Raw genomic sequence first — 19,501 nt, 5'->3', positions numbered from 1 at the left:
GATTCCAACTTTTTAGTAAATATTTGTTTACACAAAAGGTTTTTATGAATAATTTAATAATAGTTAATTTAACAGCGATTCCCCAGTGATGTAAGATTCGTATGCATTAGACAAAGAACTGTATTAAGATGTTATTAAGATGCAGGGGGAGATCGAAAATTGCCAAATTCATCCTTACTTAATTAATGAATGGCCCCATAACAGTGATGTCCAACCTTTTTCTTCCCGGAGGTCGCATTTCATATTGATTCTCGCGAGCCAGAACCAGGGGCCCCCCGAACTTAGGGAACACAGAAATTCTCAATTTGCCGAAAGGAAACTCTAAACTTTGCCGAATTGTCAGACATAATTTGCTGGCTAAGGAATATTTTGGTAGGTCAGAGTGACCTACCATCGTGATGTCGCTGGTGATCAATTGAAATCACCAACTCAAAAATCGTTTTTTAAACATATTTGTTTTTTGAAATTTAGAATTGAACTGTAGTAGATCGTGTGTCTGTGGGGGGAGGGGAGGGATCAATTAGAAAGAAAAGTGTATTTATTACTTTGTTTGATGTACATATATTTCTTAGTGGTTGTAAACATGAGTTTAGAAGGTACAGTGGATTTTAATGGCGATGATTCCCAAACAGCTGCAACGCAAAAACACATCATTGGAAGAAAAAAAAAATGCTCTAATACCTTCAGTTCAACGTAATAACATTATTCGCGCGCAGGGCCGCGCCGTCCCTATGTGCAAGGTCGTGCGGCGCACGACGGCGCCAGAGTCAAAAAGGCGCCGAGCTCTACCAATCAAAAATGCTCCAAATGGAGAAAAAAAATCTCCAACTAAAAAAAATAAAATTGAACATTTCGGAATAAATGTAGCAGTGAAATTATACTGCTCATTAAAACAAGCAATCCTCCTTGCTGCCTATCTAAAGGGAAAATTATTGCCTAGTTGTGTCTAAATATGCTATTCAAAAGCGCAATCTTTTACATTGAAAGCACATGATGCTAATAAATGCATGCATTAGCATTTTTCTTCATGTGTGGAGCCATGAATTCGCTATGTCTGTAATGTCACAAGGTTGAGCATTTTTCTTCAACTATTTATGTATTAAATTAAAGAAAGAGGCACCCTTCTGGTTGCCCCGCGCCGTGCCCCCTCCCCTACAGAATGCTTAGGTGAATGTTTTTCAAAAATATTTACTATTAAAGGGGGGGGGGAACGCATTTTTGGAAAGCAAAGTGATTTCAATACGGAAAGAATAAGGATGTTGAGGTAAAGCTTTAATTTCTTTTAAAACTTAATTCTTTTAAAAAGAAATCGTGGAGTTAAAAATTCTCAATAGTTTCAGCTAAGTGATCAACTACTCCCACTCCGTCCTATTTCTTTTCTTTTTTCCTTGTTATTATTTTTTTTCTAGTTCGCTTGAAAATAAGAAAGTTTTCAAAATGCTACTCCTCTGAATCCTCCCCCCCCCCTCCCCAGCATTACGGACCATCTCAAATTTTGTTTCCAGGTCTTCAATTTCGCAAAATTTTGCGAAAGTTCACAAATTCGAAACAACATTGCTTGAAACTGTGTTCGAAAATCAGTTAAAATTGCGTTCTTAGAGCTTCAATTTCGAATGATTGCCAGTCCTAATGTTACTAATTATGGTCTTACAATCACGTTTTTTAAGACTTCAATTTAAGAAAGTATTCGAGCAAGGCCCTTCGAACCTCCTTCGTTTAATGTAATCAAAAATTAGGTTTTTCAAACATGACTTACGAAAACTTTAAGTTAGAATAGCCTCTGAACCACTTCTCTTAATACCGTAGAATACTGCTTAGGTTTTTAGGACTTTAATTTTAAAAAAATTTCCAGGGGGAAGCTTTAGAATTCCTTCCTTGTAAAAATCTTCAAAGTTGTCTACAGTTGCGTTTTTGGAAGTTCAATTTCGAAAAATTGGAGGAAAGAAAAGGAATTGATTTCTGTCTATAAAAAAAACCGATCGAGTAGAATCTCAGAGTTCCATCTCTTATTCTAACGTCAATAAATATGGCCTATAATTACGTTTAAAGGGTTCAACTTCTATAAATTTCCGTGGAGCCTCTTGTACCTTTTTCCTACATAACACCACCAAAGACTCTAAAATTGCGTTTTTCAAACTACAAGTTTCAAAAATTTCCCGGGGAGAAACCCCAGACCCCTCTTATTAAAAGGGTTTTTTCCCCCCAATTTGTGCCCTCCCCCCAAACAAAAAACTATTTTCTAGTTGCGCTACTGCTCCTGTTGTCATCTTTTGACAGGCATAAAAGTTTTGTTAATTCGCAACTCCAGAGCTCGAATACGCTACCTTGCGGTGATAAACAATACTAAAGAAAAGGGTAAAACATTCCAATCCACGTGTTTTCTTTGGGGTAAATTACAGGCTTTAGACAGTTTGTGGTGTAATGTAATTTCAGAAGAATAGAAAAGAAAGCTTCCCACAAACACGATGAAAAATTACGGTCTTTCGCAAAGCGTCAAAGCAAGTTATAAATTACGGCATTTGTTTGTTTTATCTTTTTCATCCGCCATTAGACAGTGACTGCAGCGCCCCCTATAGTTTATTGGAGTTGCGAATTGTTTATCACTTACAGATTTAGATAGATATTCAAAGTGGCATTAACTTAGATTAACTTAGATTTTAAAATATTTTCTTCTTCCGAAACACATTATAAGCATATCAGAGGAGCTGCTGAACTCTAAATAATTTCGAGATATGAAGTAAAAACGTACATCATATTGCGAAATTAAATATTCACGCATTATATTTTTATAAACTAAATGCCAAAACCTCCCTCCAGGTGTTAACTACATTTTTATCGAACGCCAGAGCATAAGGGCGCTCAAAACACATTTGCACGACGGCGCCGATCAGGCTTGGCGCGGCCCTGTTCGTGCGACATTTCCAAGAAGAAAGAAACAGAAATCTTTTTATGCATTTATATTTTAAATGTAGCAATATAGCGTAAAAAATTAGAAAAAATATGCGTAAATGTTTTAGTCAACTAATTTGAAGTTCTAAATGCAAAATGCAGACGACCTTTCAATTCGCTGGCAAACGCTAAAGCAAACAACTATTTTCATGACCTATCATAATTTCCTTTTCAATGTCACTTTAGCACAACTCGTTTGTGTGTAGAACACGTAGATAATGGGGTCGTTTTCAAAATTTTAAAAGTATTTTTTTCTGAAAGAGCATGCGGTAAAAACATAGGATCTGACCATTTTTTGAATAATTTGTTTAAGTTAAATACTTTTAAAAAATTACTTTAATCGGTGCGCTTTCATTGTTTACGCTTCTGTCCGATAACATCACAAATGATGAAATGCCATTCTGTGTTGCCATTTACAGAGCAAAATATTTAATTCGCATCTTTACTCACTTGTTTTGGCAACGATAGGGTTGATAGCAAGCGTAGAGCGCAATTTTAATTCGCTTCTTGATTATCATAATGTGGAATCGCGGTAGAAAGATGCGCCAAAGAGCATCATTTGTGACGTCATCAAGACCACGCCTTGTTTGAAAAATCGGAAATTTTAAAAAGTAACTGTTGGGAAAATGAAAGTATTTTCTGGGTCCATGGTTTTTTTTTTTTTTTTTTTTGCTTATTCTATCAATTTCAGTGACAAAAAGTACTACTTTTGACTGAAGGAAACAACCCCATTGCAATAGAAAACTTTCAGGCCACATTGAATTATTTCTTTAAGGCGTTTTCCTTTCATTCTTTTTTCATAATAAATCTGCTACAATTGCAATGCAAATAAACTCTATTTGACGTTTTCACCAAACGAGAATTTTATTTTACTTTTTTTTTTGAAAAAATGTTTTCTTTCGTTGCGGTTATTCTCACTCTTTTCTTCTGCTTCACTTTACCACTACAATTCTTTCATAATTCTTAATTATTCACCACAATCAATCAATCAACGCTAGCACGTAAGCTCAATTCAGCCTAAACGGAAACCATTTATCTTCATAAATATAAAATGCCTAAATTTCTCCAATAGAATAGCGCAAAAGAATCGACCGACTTTTTTTTTTGCTCTTAGCTTTTGATTTACGATGTTTTGCACAATGTGCAGTTTTTCACAGTATCCCCAACTATTTTTCACCAGTTAAACAGTTTTTTTTCCTCTTATTTAAATTTTAAAATGTGTTTCTTTCTTCTTTGAAAAAAAAAAATTAAAATACTTTATTTCTTTCATCTCTCTTTTTCACCTCACACGTACAGCCTTCCAGTTGTACCGTTACCTCTTTTATGCGTCTCCCTCTGTAGTACATCAATTTCCAAAAGTTCCTCACAAAAATACAAAAAAATAATGTAATTTGAATTTTATTTTGCATAAGGGCAAAATAGAAGGGGCATTCCACGGTATTTTTGACATTTATGTAGAGTCCGTAACGTGACCTTTTTTGCCATAACTTTTTAATTTACTGTTTGATTAGCATATTATTTTATTTTGATCTTTTCCTACCAACACACCAGCTCAAATTAAAATAATTTGCAAATCAAACGGTAAATTAAAAAGTTATGGCAAAAACAGGTCACGTTACAGACTCTACATAATGTCAAAAATACCGTGGAATGCCCCAGAAGCAGCTCTCAGAAAAAAGAGGGGGGGGGGGCAGTGCAAAAATTTTAACTGGCGCAACCAATTCTTTTAAAGAATAAATGGCAAAAATATTCTGTGAAGAGCAAGGTTAAGGTGGATAACTGCGATAGCGCACTCTGCCTAGAATGAGGTTGTTTCCTTCAGTCAAAAGTACTACTTTTAGTCACTGAAATTGATAGAATTAGCACAAAAAAAAAAAAAAAAAAAAAAATAATAATAATAACATGGACCCAGAAAATACTTTAATTTTCCCAACAATTATTTTTTAATTAATTTTTTAAAACGTCCAATTTTTCAAACAAGGCGTAGTCTTGATGACGTCACAAATGATGCACTTTGCCGCATCTTTCTACCGCGTTTCCACGTTATATGGTAATCAAGAAGAGAATTAAAATTGCGCTCTACGCTTGCTATCAACCCTATCGTTGCCAATACACGTGAGTAAAGATGAGAATTAAATATTTTGCTCTGTGAATGGCAACACGAATGGCATTTCATCATTTGGGATATCATCGGCAGAAGCGTAAACAATGAAAGCGCACCGATTAAAGTATTTTTTTTTAAACATTAAACTTAAACAAATTATTTAAAAAATGGTCAGATCCTATGCTTTTAAGCATGCTCTTTCAGAAAAAAATACTTTTAAAATTTTGGAAACGGCCCATCACCCATTGCCCGGTGCTATTTTCAGAGTTGTAACATACATACATATAGCTAGGGTTTTATTCAAGGTGCGAAAGTAGTCCTTGACATTTTTTCGAGGCATGAAATTCATTTTGTGGAGTGAAATCTATGAAAACAGTGACGACCATAATAGTTGTGGGTTCCATATTTCTAAGGATGAAATAGAAGATGGCAGGGAAAGAAGACCCTTTGTACTATTTTGATTTTTAACGTTTAGGATGCGAAATTAAGAAAAATAATAAACGATCAAAATGTATTAGTTTTCAAAATTCCAATTGCTTTTTTGCATTCTCCAAGATACTAAAATTTTGTTTAAAATAAGTCAAGCGTGAAAATGCTCTTGACAATATTTTTGAGACACGTTTCCGATTTTCAATGGGAACAATGCGCCTGTAGAGGGGTTAAAAATATCTCTGCGTACTTTTTGCTACAAATTTTGCAAATAGTTCTTATTTTTATATTTTTATGAGCTTAATTTTCAGTAATCTTGCTAAATCTGGCATTTATTCCATTAATCTTTACGAAATGTTACCCTAGTTCCTGAAACTTTACCTCTATGTTGATTTTGCCGGTTATGCACCTCTCAACATTGCGCCTAGGCCTTGGCGAGAAATTTAAAGGATATCGCCAACCGCCAAGCTGACATCATTTTGGCGAGCTGTTTTGGAGCCAAATGTGGCGAGAAATTGCTATATATCTCCAAGGTTTGCGATATTTCAAATGTAATACATAACTATCGTTCAGTAGAACCTCGTTTATCCAGCTCCGCCTTACCTCTCTCCTCCCCCTTTGTCATATGCAAATGAAAGCTGTTATTCTCTGCGGCAATCTATTTGAAACTTTTAACTACTTCCTGGAGTCAAAAAGTCAAAAAGAAAAGACACTTGTGCGTCACTGTCTTGTTAACTGTATGTCGCTGTCAGCTTCACAATTCAGTAAAGAGTTTTTAAAGACATTTGTTAAACAATATGTTTCGCAAACTTATTCTTTAGAGGAAATGCGTGATACCACACTTCTTGTTATATCTTCCCTCCGTCGCAATCTGTCACAATTTCATGACCCCCTCCCCCCCCCCTTCAATGCGTCACATCATTTGAGGCAGTGAGAAGCAAAGGGATGCAAGTGGATTATTTTAAGTTTCGAGTAAAACGCGTTTAAATATCAGATCCTAGGTAGGCTTTCGTTGAAATTTCTTTCTAAATCATGCTGTACAGCAGCACCTACCAGGGCTACTAGTACCATCTCTTGCCCCAAAGTAGAGGAGAGGTTCACCTACCGTGTGTACTGGTTATCTCCAAATTTTTAATTTTGCCACTTGCATCCCTTTGCTGTTTACTACCTCTAAATGCTAATTTGTGGTTCTGAAATTCATTTTCAGGCTCGTACTTTCGTTTCAGTTGAACGAATGCAAAGTTATCCCTCACAAAAATGATCAAGATGATCATGAAAAATGAAAGTTATAAAAATTGCAGCATAAAAGCACAATGCCATGTTAATGTTAGAGAAGCCTTTTTAAATCATAGAAATAACATTGAAATGAATCTTGGATGATGCTGTTCAAAACACGGCTTTTTTACTGCATTTTTTTCCTATTTAATTACCTTTAAAATTGGTTTGATAGTACACAAAGATGCCGGCTTCCTTCCTATACCGACGGGGGTGAGGTAAAAGGGTATGTACTGTCCATCTCCGAGAAGTTGAGCTATGGCTACCCTTGCAACCCTTTTATTGGCGAGAAAATTCTGTACCGCTTGCTACTTCTTACCTGAATAGTAATATTGTTCGGCAAGTGGGCAATAACACTGCAAACTAAATCCGCAAGTTTTTAAGCCGATTTTCCTCGCCCCTATTTTAACTAAAGGAATCGTTTAATCGGTTAGGTAGCGGAACTCAACTTGCCAGAGATGGACAGTACTCTTACTCAATACATACTATACCGGACAAAAAACAACAACATACTCATGTTAAAATATGCTTTTGTAAAAGCCTGGAAAGACGCAAGTATAAAAGTATGCCCTTCTGATACCACAAATGACGGGACTGCTAAAAAGCAAAATTTTTTTCGTTCTATTCGCAACTCCAATAAACTATAGGGGGCGCTGCAGCCACTGTCTAATGGCGAATGAAAAAGGTAAAACAAACAAATGCCGTAACTTATAACTTGCTTTGACGCTTTGTGAAAGACCGTAATTTTTCATCGTGTTTGTGGGAAGCTTTCTCTTTTATTCTTCTAAGACTACATTACATGACAAACTGTCTGAAGCCTGTGATTTACCCCAAAGAAAACACGTGGAATGGAATGTTTTACCTTTTTCGGAAGTATTGTTAATCACCGCAAGGTAACGTATTCGAGCTCTGGAGTTGCGAATAAAGAAGTTTTGTAAGTTCTTCAGCTATTTATATCTCGAGTTCTGAAAAGTTTGTTTATGTGCAATGTATATTATAGTTCGAAAATGTAAATTATAGTTCGAAAAATGAAATAAATAAATAAATGAATAAATAAATAAAAGCAGAAAAAAGATGTCAAATTCCTGAAATATTTGTAGTTATTGAACAAAAATGAGTGCATAAAACGAAAGAGTGATGAACCGAATGAAAGAGCGAGGAAAAAAAATAGATAATAAAATCAGGAAGGCGATAAAATGACGAACTGTTTTCAAGATAGATTTGAAGTGAAAAGAGTGAACTTTAGCCCGATCTCAATAAAATAACACGTGCAACATTTTCGCAGCCGATAAACAAATTTTTTCATTGAACTCAGGCAGTTAACGCAAAGGTGTTTTTAAAAAAATTACTACTGGACTGTGAACAAATTTCTGAATACTTAAAAATAATTTATTGAATTACGTAGTAAACTAATATAGGTAATATGCAACAAATAAATAAATAAATTTTATCACTAATATACGAAATTAAATAAATGTCAGTTGCGTGCTAGTAAAAAACGGGTTCGCCCAAAGCTCCTAAGAATTACGACATACTTGTTTTGTTTTTCTAATTTCAGTACAGTACCAAAAAAGTTGGTTATTTTACTTTGAACTGTCTTATTGTGTCTTTCTTGTATTATTGTGTTCGAGGAATGGCGGAGTATGCTCATCGCCCGAAAACCATGGTCATTCTACAGATTAAAAGCTATAGTGTACATGTTGAGGTTTCTTCGTCTTGAACTCCTTCCCATTTGTCGTTATCTTCGTCGTTTTCTGCCGTGTTTTCGTCAAAATTAGCTTGAATTTGAGTTACAATCAGGGGCAGATCTCTAGGGGGGGGGGGCCATGGCCCCTTCCAAAGCTTTGTGATTGTAGGAATTTTTTTAAGGAAGAAAAAGGAAAAAAAAATATTATGAGAAGATAACAAAATTTAACACGTGTATTTTACTGAAAAAGAAGTATAGGCCTTAATTGGGAGATAAATTATATCCCTATCCTCAAAACAAAACTTTTATTTCCAAAATGTTTCTCCATCTTTTACATCATTTCTTGATTCCTACAGACACTTGGACGATCTCTAAATGCTGCGGTTCTCAGATTATACCTATTGTTCACAAGACCAAAGAGAGCCTAAATTTTCGTTTTTATGGCTTTAATTTCGAAGCTAGGAGGAGAACCCCCTTTTCCCATGCCCTTTCACAAATGCCTTGAAATGTAGCAAAAAATTGCATTTTAAGTCTTTTGTTTGGAAAAAATGCCAACGGAAACTAGCTTATCCAGCCCTTATCACTTAACTTGCTTAAAAGCAACTTAAATGAATTTTTTTGGGACTTCAATTACAAATGAGTTTCGATAGGACCCCCTCCCTCCCTAGTTTATATCGTGATGATAGCTTTAAAAGGAGGTTTTTTGGAGGAGATCACGAATCTTCCATCCCTTTCTAAAATATGTATAAATATAGTTAAAAATCGAATTTTTAGAGCCTCAAAGGCAAAATATTTCCAGGAAGGAAGGATTCTAAGCATCTTCACACTTCCTTAAATGTAAGCAAACATTACCTAAAGGTGCATTTTTAGGCTGGACAGCTGAAGAGCTAGAAGAGCACCCCTCCTCTTCTAACTTCTCAATGTATAATGACAGAATACTTTGTTTTCTAAGCTTTATTTTCAAAAAGTATTTTAGGGCTAGCGCCCGAAACCTGACCTTTCTACGTACATCATCAAAAATACACAAAATGCGTTTTTAGTTTCCTAATTTTCAAAAATTACTCGGAAATTTAAATTTTGAAACATTTTCGAGGGAGATTCCTAAATCCACCCCCTCACCTAATGTCTCAATACCCCGAAAATTGAGTTTTCAAAACTTCATTTTAATAAAATTTCTGGGGAGTTATCAGGGCGCAATTTCTCAATAGGCAGAGTAGGCAGCTGCCTAGGGCGGCAAACTTTTCAGGGGCGGCAAATTTGCTATTATAAAACACATTTTTTGAATTAAATTGCTATTTTTGAAAGTAAAATATTAGCATTCTTTCATTTTCCACAGAGACAATTTTTTCTTGTAATTTAATAATGATTACTTTCACACATCTTATGAAAGTCAAATGTTTTCCAATCATGGTATTTGCCGAATCGTCAGCAAAATTTGCCGAATAAAAAATTTTTTTTTGGGAGATCACTGTGATCATTTCATCGGGGCGCCTCAGAATGTGAAACGCCATCATTTCTTCATAAGTTTGGCAGTTTGAATCTGGGGAACACTTTTTTACGTTTTTTTGAGTCAGGGATATTTTACTTCTTTTAGGGGGCAGATTTCAAATTTGCCTAGGGGCGGCATGGAGCTAAATTCGGCCCTGGGGAGTTGCTTCAAAAATTTCGGATGGCCTCTCCCAAAACAATCGGCTGGATCCACCACTGATTACAATATTCTCGGGAGCTTGTTTAAATCCATTATTGTTTTTATTTAATGCTAACGGCACCCGCACGGCTTTGCCCGTAGCAAAAAATTGAGGTCATTTGGTTCGCTTGTATATTTACAAATAATGGATGAAGAATTTTTTGCCAATTGTTGTGTTAAATGACTCGCCCATGTTAAGGTTAAAAGTTATGATAATTTGCGTCCACGTTATGATAATTTTCTCGGTAAAATGTTTTTAAAATTGGAATAGAAAAAGAACAAAATCGAATTTTTGAAAAATCACTTCGAGGTGCTCACCCTCATGCAACGAACTCATTTTGTGCCAAATTTCATGAAAATCGGCCGAATTGTCGAGGCGCTATGCGCGTAACAGAGATCCAGACACCCAGACATAAAGACACACAGGTTTTCAGCTTTATTATTATAACTAGTGGTACCCGCACGGCTTTGCCCGTAAGACAAAAATTAAAAGATCTTTTGGTTCGCCTGTATATTTACAAATAATGTATGGTGAATTTTCTCGCCAATTGGCTTGTACCCATGTCACGGTTCCACGTTATGATGATTTCGTATCTCGTCAATTGGCTTGTGCCCATGTTACGGTTCCACGTTATGATAATTTCGAAATTTACTCGTCCACCTTATGGTAGTTTTGTTCTTAAAATTGGAATAGAAAAAGAACCACATCGAATTTTCGAAAAATCGCTTCGAGGTGCTCACCCTCAGGCTACGAACTCATTTTGTGCCAAATTTCATGAAAATCGGCCGAACGGTCTAGGCGCTATGCGCGTCACAGAGATCCAGACATCCTCCTGACATCCAGACAGAGAGACTTTCAGCTTTATTATTAGTAAAGAAGATGAAACAATTCTTCAAAAAAAAAAAAAGTTGATAAAAAATATTAGTAAATAAACAATTCATTTTAATCCCTGTACATATGTTTTCTGTATCATATGCAATGCTCTTCCACAGAAACAACATTCAGGAATGATACTGTACGAAAAGATCATCCACTGATACAGCACACAAATTAGAAATCGAAATCACTATCCTTGAGTTACAATATCCTTGTTCTCAGGGTTTATGACTTATTACTAACTTTCAGTTGACTTCAGAATGCTTAAGGATTTTTTTTTTTCCAAAAAGGATAAGCTGAGCTGAAAGTCAATAGAAATTTTATGAATCAAAAAACATCAATAAATTTGCTCGTTGAAAGCGTGTTATGCTCCTATAGACTCAACATTGCACCAACCAAATCTTTCTGATTTCCTCGCTAAATCCGGGTTATCGTTAAATCAGAATTGGTTATAAGCGAGTTCGACTGTATATTTGATTTATTTGAAACTTGTAATATGAAGAAAATTATTTATGTGTAATTCTAGCAACAAAATACGGATGTGTTTTATCCATCCCCGAGTCCGTTTCGACCTGTTTGTCGTGACGTCTGAATGTACGTATTGTGTGTATTGCACACTAGTGGTACCCGCACGGCTTTGCCCGTAATAGAAAAATTAAAAGGTCTTTTGGTTCGCCTGTATATTCACAAATAATGTGTGGTGAATTTTCTCGCCAATTGGCTTGTACCCATGTTACGGTTCCACGTTATGATAATTTTGTATCTCGCCAATCGGCTTGTGCCCATGTTACGGTTCCACGTTATAATAATTTCGTAATTTACTCGTCCATCTCATGATAGTTTTGTTCTTAAAATTGGAATAGAAAAAGAACCACATCGAATTTTCGAAAAATCGCTTCGAGGTGCACACCCCCATGCTACAAACTAACTTTGTGCCTTCATGAAAATCGGCCGAACGGTCTACGCGCTATGCGCGTCACAGAGATCCAGACATCCAGATATCCTCCGGACAGAGAGACTTTCGGTTTTATTATTAATAAAGATATTACAAAAACAGTTAGTCTTAAAAGGTTTAAGTTGAGTACATTATACTATCTGTATAGCGTCTAGTTACGTACCTCCCTTTTATTCGACTGCATTTAGTGGATCCAATTATCCCGAAGCAGAGCCGGGAGATTTTCTAATTTTTTTCACCGTCAAAATTGAAATATCGTCGTTTTGTAAATGAAACTGTTTCATTTTTCAGGAGTTAGAATTTTGAATGGTCCTTTGACCGATGCGCAAGAAGCCATTGCGTTGGTACACGCCCTGGAAGTAGTGGACATCTACACTGCCTCCTGGGGACCGGAAGACAAGGGCAACGCCATAGGAGGACCTGGACATCTGACCAGAAAGGCCATCCTGAAAGGAGTGACACAAGTATATATTTCCTTCATATTCAAATACTGTACACTGCAAAATGCAAAAGATACTGGCGCACAGAAGTCAGCTCATTGGTCAATAATTTGTTCAGATGTTTTACTATCTCTTCATTCATAATCTTCCCTGAACAGAGATAGAAGATGTCGGTTGCAAAGATTAGAGAAAAAATTTATAGATTCTGTGCGCATTATAGAGAAAAAAACAATGGAAAAGCTTGAAGTCCCCTCATTTCGAAATTTTACAGGGGGTGGGAGTCAAAATGTATGTACTCAATGCATATCATATCGAAAAATACCAAAAACCACACCCACATAATAAAAATATATTGATTTCTCAAAACCTGTCCTTAAATGCTGTCACGCTATAAGGGGGGGGGGGGAGGATTCGTGAAATTGTGAGTTTGTGGCGTGGGGGACGGAGGGGGTAACAAGGAGTGTGAGATCACGCATTTTTTAAAGAATATGTTTATGAAAAATAGCGTGGCATGTGACAAAGCGGGGGGTGGGTAAAGGGTGAAGTGTGACCCTTTATGACAAAGGGGAGAGGAGCCAGAAATGTTTTAAAGAAAGTGTGCTGTTTTTTTCGAACACGAGATGCTCACCAAATATTGTTTTTCCGTCTAAATCTCTCCGGCATTCTAATGTAGGTCGATTTCTCCGATGCGATACTCACCTTGTAACACTATCTCGCTCTTGTTAGCTCAATCTGCATTTGTCACCCAGCGTTCTGTTGGTTCACCTGCGCGGTAATACATTTTTCATCACCGCGGAATTCTTCTGCAGTTCATAACTCTGACCTTATTTAGAAAGCGTGAGGAATTTCATGTGAAAAGCAACTGAAAATATGAAGCTTGCCTTTGACTCGATTTCCACTGAGGAATCCTGTTACCCTCGTACAGGGATGTCCATCCCTCCCAAGAGCAAAGTGAACCCCTTCAAAAAAAAAAAAAAAATTGAATTTTGACTTCTTGAATTCAAATTATGTTTTTCGCAATCACGAGTGTGTGTGTGTTTGTGTATGTAGGCATGTGTGTTTATGTGTGTGTGGGGGGGGGTATGTGTGTTTGTGTGTAGGGGGTATGTGTATTGTGTGTAGGCATGTGTGTTTGTGTCTGTGTGCAGGCATGAGTGTGTGGGTAGTTGTGTGCATGAGTGTTTGTGTGTGGTGGGGAATGTGTATGTGTGTGTAGGCATATGTGCTTGTGTCTGTGTGCAGGCATGAGTGTGATGAGTGTGGGTAGTTGTGTGCAGGCATGAGTGTGATGAGTGTGTGGGTAGTTGTGTGGAGGTGTGTGTGTGTATGCGTAGGTGTCTGTATGTATGTGTATGTGTTTGTATGTGTGTGTATGTGTTTTTGTATGAGTGTAGGAATATGTATTTGTGTGTGCGTGTGTGTGTAGTTGTGTATGTATGCGCGTGTGTGTAGCATATGGATGCAACCTGGAGACGGTTTTTGCTAGAGGAGCAGCATCGTGAGGAGCCGGTCGACGGTGGTGCTGGCAGAGGGTGCTGGTGGGAAAATAAAATGATAGCACATCAAAACAGTCAAGTGAGACAATAAGCAATCGTGATTTCTCAAAAAAATAACACGAAAACCCCTATGATCTAAAGGTCCCCCAAAAGAGTAAAATATCCTTTAACCCCTCCTCCCTTAAAAAGTTAAATAGCGCAATCTGCGTTATAATCCACTACCAACTTGGGGACAAAGTATTGGTCTCCCTCTAAGTGGTATTACATACCCAGCCCCCCCCCCCGTCCCATGTGCACACCCCTGCTCATAAGAATCAGCCACGAATGGGGTCGCTTCCAGAATTTTAAAAGTATTTTTTTTATGAAAGAGCATGTTTAAAAACATAGGATCTGACCATTTTTTAAATATTTTGTTTAATATTTTTAAAAAATTACTTAAATCGGTGCGCTTTCATTTGTTTATGTCTTCTGCGGATGACATCACAAATGATGAAATGCCATTCTGTGTTGCCATTCACAGAACAAAATATTTAATTCGCATCTTTACTCACGTGTATTGGCAACGATAGGGTTGATAGCAAGCGTAGAGTGCAATTTTAATTCGCTTTTTGATTATCATAACGTGGAAACGCGGTACAAACTTGTGAAAAAGAGCATCATTTGTGACGTCATAAAGACCAAGCCTTGTTTGAAAAATCGGACATTTTAAAAAATTGATTAAAAAATAACTGTTGGGAAAATGAAAGAATTTTCTGGGTCTGTGTTATTTTTTTACTTATTCTATCAATTTCAGTGACAAAAAGTACTACTTTTGACTGAAGGAAACAACCCCATTGTGAACTCCCTAGTTAAACTTTCATTTAAAACGCTTACAGTTATTTGGGTAACGTTAAGCCACTTCAATAATTTTAGCGTGACCGTATTTAAGGGGTGGGTTTTTAGAGTTCAAACCTCCTCCGAAATTTTTTAAACTATGCCAAAATATGCTTTTTACTATTCTTTTTTTTTTTTGCTAAAAACCGATTATTACTGAGGTCCTTTTTTCTTTTACAGAATTTTATTATTTATTTTTTCAATTTCATTTTAAAAATGAAACCTTTGTTATTGACAAATCGCACAGACTGAATGCTTTATGTCCAGTATTTATTTTTTTTGTAATTATTGCTAAAATCATTTCTTGCAAAACAATACATGGTTTTCGCTCAGATTTTTGATATCTCAGAACGAAAACATCAAAATTCTTAAATTTAAAAACAACAAACTCTATGTGAAATACACCGCCAGCTCAGTCATTTCCAACCGAGGATTTACTGAACAAACTCTATATTTAACATTTTTTGTAAAAGACAAAAAATATGAGTTTAAGAATTATTACTTCGAATGCACGTATATGAGTACACATCTTTCTTTTTCCTTTTGAGTTTTTGAAAAAACATCGAATATTTAATAGAGATGAAGTAATGTAATGTCATTAGATATATTTTTTTTTCTACATTTAATAGATACCGTACCTTTTTCCTTTGCTGATGTTAAAACCCGTAATGTAGCTGATGGTGAGGTCCTAGGTCAGCTTGGGCATGGCTGTACTTTCTCTCTCCTGTCCTTGTCCTTCCTTTGTGTGAATGCGTTGTTATGCTGTGAATGGTTGCCTACCCTATAAACGGGTCCTTATGGCACGTGTGTACTGTGGAAGCCGGACTTCACACCAAATTACGGCGCAGTTGGACCGGCGCACCCTAAATTGCCAACCTAGCTGACACAAAACAACATCAACAACAACTTATTTTAAACAACACGATGAGTTTTTGCTACGGCATAGTACGTTGTCTGGTCTAGGTCCTCGAACTTTCGAGTACACTCATTAACTTCAAATCAATATTTCGCAGACAAAACCCCCTCATTGTATTCAAAAGAACAGCAAATGAATCATTTTAGCACTCCGATCAAAATTCTTAACGTTTTATTCAATGAGAAGGGTCGACGGAATGGCAAGCAAGTAGCCTAGATCAGCATTTAGACTACCTGTTGCTTAAAAATATTTTCCTTCGCAGGGTCGTCGAGGCAAGGGGGCCATCTATGTGTGGGCGGCAGGAAACGGCGGCGCTTACTTGGACAACTGCAACCTCGACGGCTACGCATCTAGTCCCTTCACGGTGACAGTGGGGGCCCTGGGGCCGGAAGGGCGCAGCGCATTCTATTCGGAGCACTGCGCGGCGGTCCTTGCCTCTGTCTATGTGGGAGGGCCCCATTATCCCCCCTCCAAAGAAGACCTGGAAAAAGAAAGGCAAAAGCCGAAAGTGGTAAGTTAGACTCCGTTTTGGAGTTGTAGTCTTATACCACATATCTGATAGAGACAGCACAGGATTACGTATAGGACACAAGTTTGGTTGATTGTTTCGTATCGACGCCAACGTTCAATGAAGTGATAATGCTATTTCTCGATTTTTTTATTTTTATTTTTGGCGAGAGATGTTTCGTATGATTTGAGTTAAGATGATCACCAATAAATTATTGTACCAAAACGGGTGTAATGGTTCTGCATAACAAAACCGAACACTTAATTCCGTCATTTTTCTTGGAGATATTGCAGCACGGTTTAACGAAGCAGAAAACTTCATTTCGCCTACATCTTGGAGATACATTAGCCTTGAATAACGAAACAGAAAACTTCATTCACCATATTTCCTTGATGGGGATATTTTTATGAGGAATCGCAATAAAAGATTGTTTTCACTTGATTTTTGTTGATGTTACTTTGATTTAATATTTCTATGATTATAATACAAACTCCTCTCGTCCACGGGCCACCACGAGCATGTCTCACCTCCTGAGCGGTGAGTTGTCCCATGTCCCCGGACTCAACTTTGTTTAAACCCGACGCTCTCAACTTGGCAAAATCCTCTTTAAACCAAAACAGTATCTACCACACAACATCTCTCACCTGGCACTCATTTGAATTTTGACGTCTTGAATTCCAATTATAGTTTTCGCAAACATGATTGCGATAGGAGCCATTTGTATAGAAACAAAAAACCCAACACGAAAGAACCTATCGTAATTCCTGATTCTGAAAAACATATTTTGAATTCAAGACGTCAAAATTCAAATGAATGCCAGGTGCAGGATGTTTCTTTGCTTTCTTTTTTTGTAATTTTTTCTTTCTGTCTGCAACCATTTATTCGTAGTTATGTGGACATCGTGGCTCTAATTTCCCGTTACAGGTCGTTCCGGAAGGAAGAGGGAAATGCAGACAGACATTCCAAGGAACTTCCGCAGCTGCACCCCTCGCGGCTGGAGCCATTGCACTTCTACTACAGGCAAAGTAAGCATTCAAAATAGTGAAAAATTTCTTCGTTAACAAGTTTCTGAACATAACAACAGTGAGCTGTTCTCAAATGTTAAAAGGATCATAAGTATTAAAACCCTCATACAAACAATTGGAAAGTCAACCTTTTTGCCCTTTGTATGGATGACAGCTCTAGCATCATTCTATTTCAAAATTAACATGAAGTTTCGTTGAAGGAAAAAAAATCACTTCTTCATCACATTTACGCAACGAAATTTCTTGAAAGACCGAAATAAAGGTTCAAGCAACAATGCAAAATGCATGGATGAAAATTGAATGTTTAAATGTTTATTGCCGAACTCCTGTTTAGCGGGATCTCAACCCAGTTACCGAAAGTCTTTTCAACAACTACTATGTAACGACACATTGACTACTATGTAACGAGAATCAGCGTGTCAAGGCCAAATAGCCTCCCACTCTCCACCTTTTCCCCCTTCTGGTTGGCATGGTTAAGGCACTATGAAATTTTTCTCCACGTTGCTTCCATAAACGTTATATGTTGCAGAAGCAACTTGGGGAAATAGTTCATGGATCCGTGACCATCATATCCAGAAAAGAATAAACGGTGAAATGTGGGAAAATTATTTGGCCTTAACACGCCGATTCTCGGTAATGAACTACAATGAATGTGTGCTTTCAGCCCTTCTCTCGGATGGCGGGACGTACAGCACATCATTCTCAACACCTGCCGCATACCTTCCCCTGAAGAACACGGCTGGTTGTGGAATGCGGCAGGCTTCCATTTCCACCCCAAGATCGGCTGCGGCGCCCTCGATGTCGACAGGATGGTCGCGTCAGCTATTCACTGGAAGCCAGTTGGTCGCTTGAAAACGTGGAAGAGTCCACCAGTAAAGGGCAAAAAGTAAGATAAAGTAAAACAGGGTGGCCCGAAAACAGGCGCACCCTGCGCACTCTTTATTTTAAACATGTTGTTAGTTATGTAAGGATGTTTGTTCTGAATATCTGACGAAAAAAAATGTTCCCCCCCCCCATTTTCTACTCCTTCAAATAGCCATTCCCCACCCCCGCAAATCGGCAGATTAACATACCTTCGGCTCGCAGACAAAATGGAGCATCAAAACTGTCAATACCAGTACTCCAGTATGTCCAATGTCCACGTAACTGCTTTTTTTTTTTAGATTTTTATACTAGTGGTAATAATAGTGGTAAATATAATGGAAAACACTTACACTTTATTCATAACTAGTGGTAACCGCACGGCTTTGCCCATAGTAGAAAATTAAAAGGTCTTTTGATTCGCCTGTATATTTACAAACAAATAAGTATAGTGAATTTCTCGCCAATTGGCTTGCCCATGTTACGGTTCCACGTTATGATAACTTGGTGATTTATCCGTCCATCTTAAGATAATTTCGATCGGGAAAATGTTCTTAAAATTGGAATAGAAAAAGAACAAAATCGAATTTTCGAAAAATCGTTTCGAGGTGCACACACACACACACCCATGCTGCAAACTGACTTTGTGCCAAATTTCATGAAAATCGGCAGAATCGAATGGGCAATATGCGCGTCACAGAGATCCTGACAGACAGAGAGCCAGACATCCAGACTTTCAGCTTTATTATTAGTAAAGATTAATGAATATCAGTAGATACTTCCGCACCACTAAAGGGGAACATTATCTAACATTTTCTTCTTATAACCTAAACTACACAATATTAGGTCCCCACGACGATCGAGTAAATCCCCATTTTAGCATTTTGTGCTCCCCTACTATTGAGTATTATGTAACAAGTTACCGCCCTTAAGCCAGGGCTAAGGCATAACTACATGCATCACTGTTGGTAGAATTGTTTTTTCAGCAGTCTGCGACTCAAATTAAAAAATAGTCTGCAAGATAAACTGACATAATGGATTGGCTGTAAAATCTAAATCAGCGCCGAAAAATGCTTATGAAATTTAAATTAGACGTAAATGCAACTACATGCTAGTGGTCTTACCTGAAACTAAGATGAATTTTGTAACTTTTGCCACACAAAGTTATGTTTTGTGTGCAAAAGATGTGAAGACATAAAAATATCGAGTGTTCCTTAAAATAACGGTACATTTGGTAACATTAGCAAGACTAGGAATTCATTTTTTTTTCTTTTTTGCTCTGAGGGTGACGGTATATGAATATATAAGATACGATTTATTATAATATATCGTTGAATTTATGACTTATGAAATGAAATGTTTTTCCATTTAGGCTTCTTCTGGCGAGGCAGAACACATTCTTAGTGACGAATGTTCACA

At 37.1% G+C, this 19,501-nt stretch overlaps 1 protein-coding gene across 1 annotated transcript; it reads left to right on the top strand.

Moving 5' to 3' along the window:
* Positions 1-583: 583 nt before the first annotated feature.
* LOC129232155 (PC3-like endoprotease variant B) lies at positions 584-18,111 on the top strand. The gene is made up of 5 exons (XM_054866395.1): positions 584-596; positions 12,255-12,427; positions 15,951-16,199; positions 17,121-17,221; positions 17,886-18,111. The coding sequence occupies exons 1-5, from the start codon at positions 584-586 to the stop codon at positions 18,109-18,111; spliced, it is 762 nt and encodes a 253-aa protein (XP_054722370.1).
* The last annotated feature ends 1,390 nt before the right edge of the window (positions 18,112-19,501 follow it).

This window comes from Uloborus diversus, unplaced genomic scaffold, assembly GCF_026930045.1.
Source record: "Uloborus diversus isolate 005 unplaced genomic scaffold, Udiv.v.3.1 scaffold_11, whole genome shotgun sequence".
Taxonomy (NCBI): domain Eukaryota; kingdom Metazoa; phylum Arthropoda; class Arachnida; order Araneae; family Uloboridae; genus Uloborus; species Uloborus diversus.
This window is presented reverse-complemented; position numbering and strand designations above follow the sequence as displayed.

Excerpts from the sequence above, each read along its gene's own strand:
- LOC129232155 (XM_054866395.1), top strand. Across the intron at positions 12,428-15,950 it reads TCCTGAAAGGAGTGACACAA|GGTCGTCGAGGCAAGGGGGC; the intron begins GTATATATTTCC and ends TTTCCTTCGCAG. Across the intron at positions 17,222-17,885 it reads GCACTTCTACTACAGGCAAA|CCCTTCTCTCGGATGGCGGG; the intron begins GTAAGCATTCAA and ends GTGTGCTTTCAG.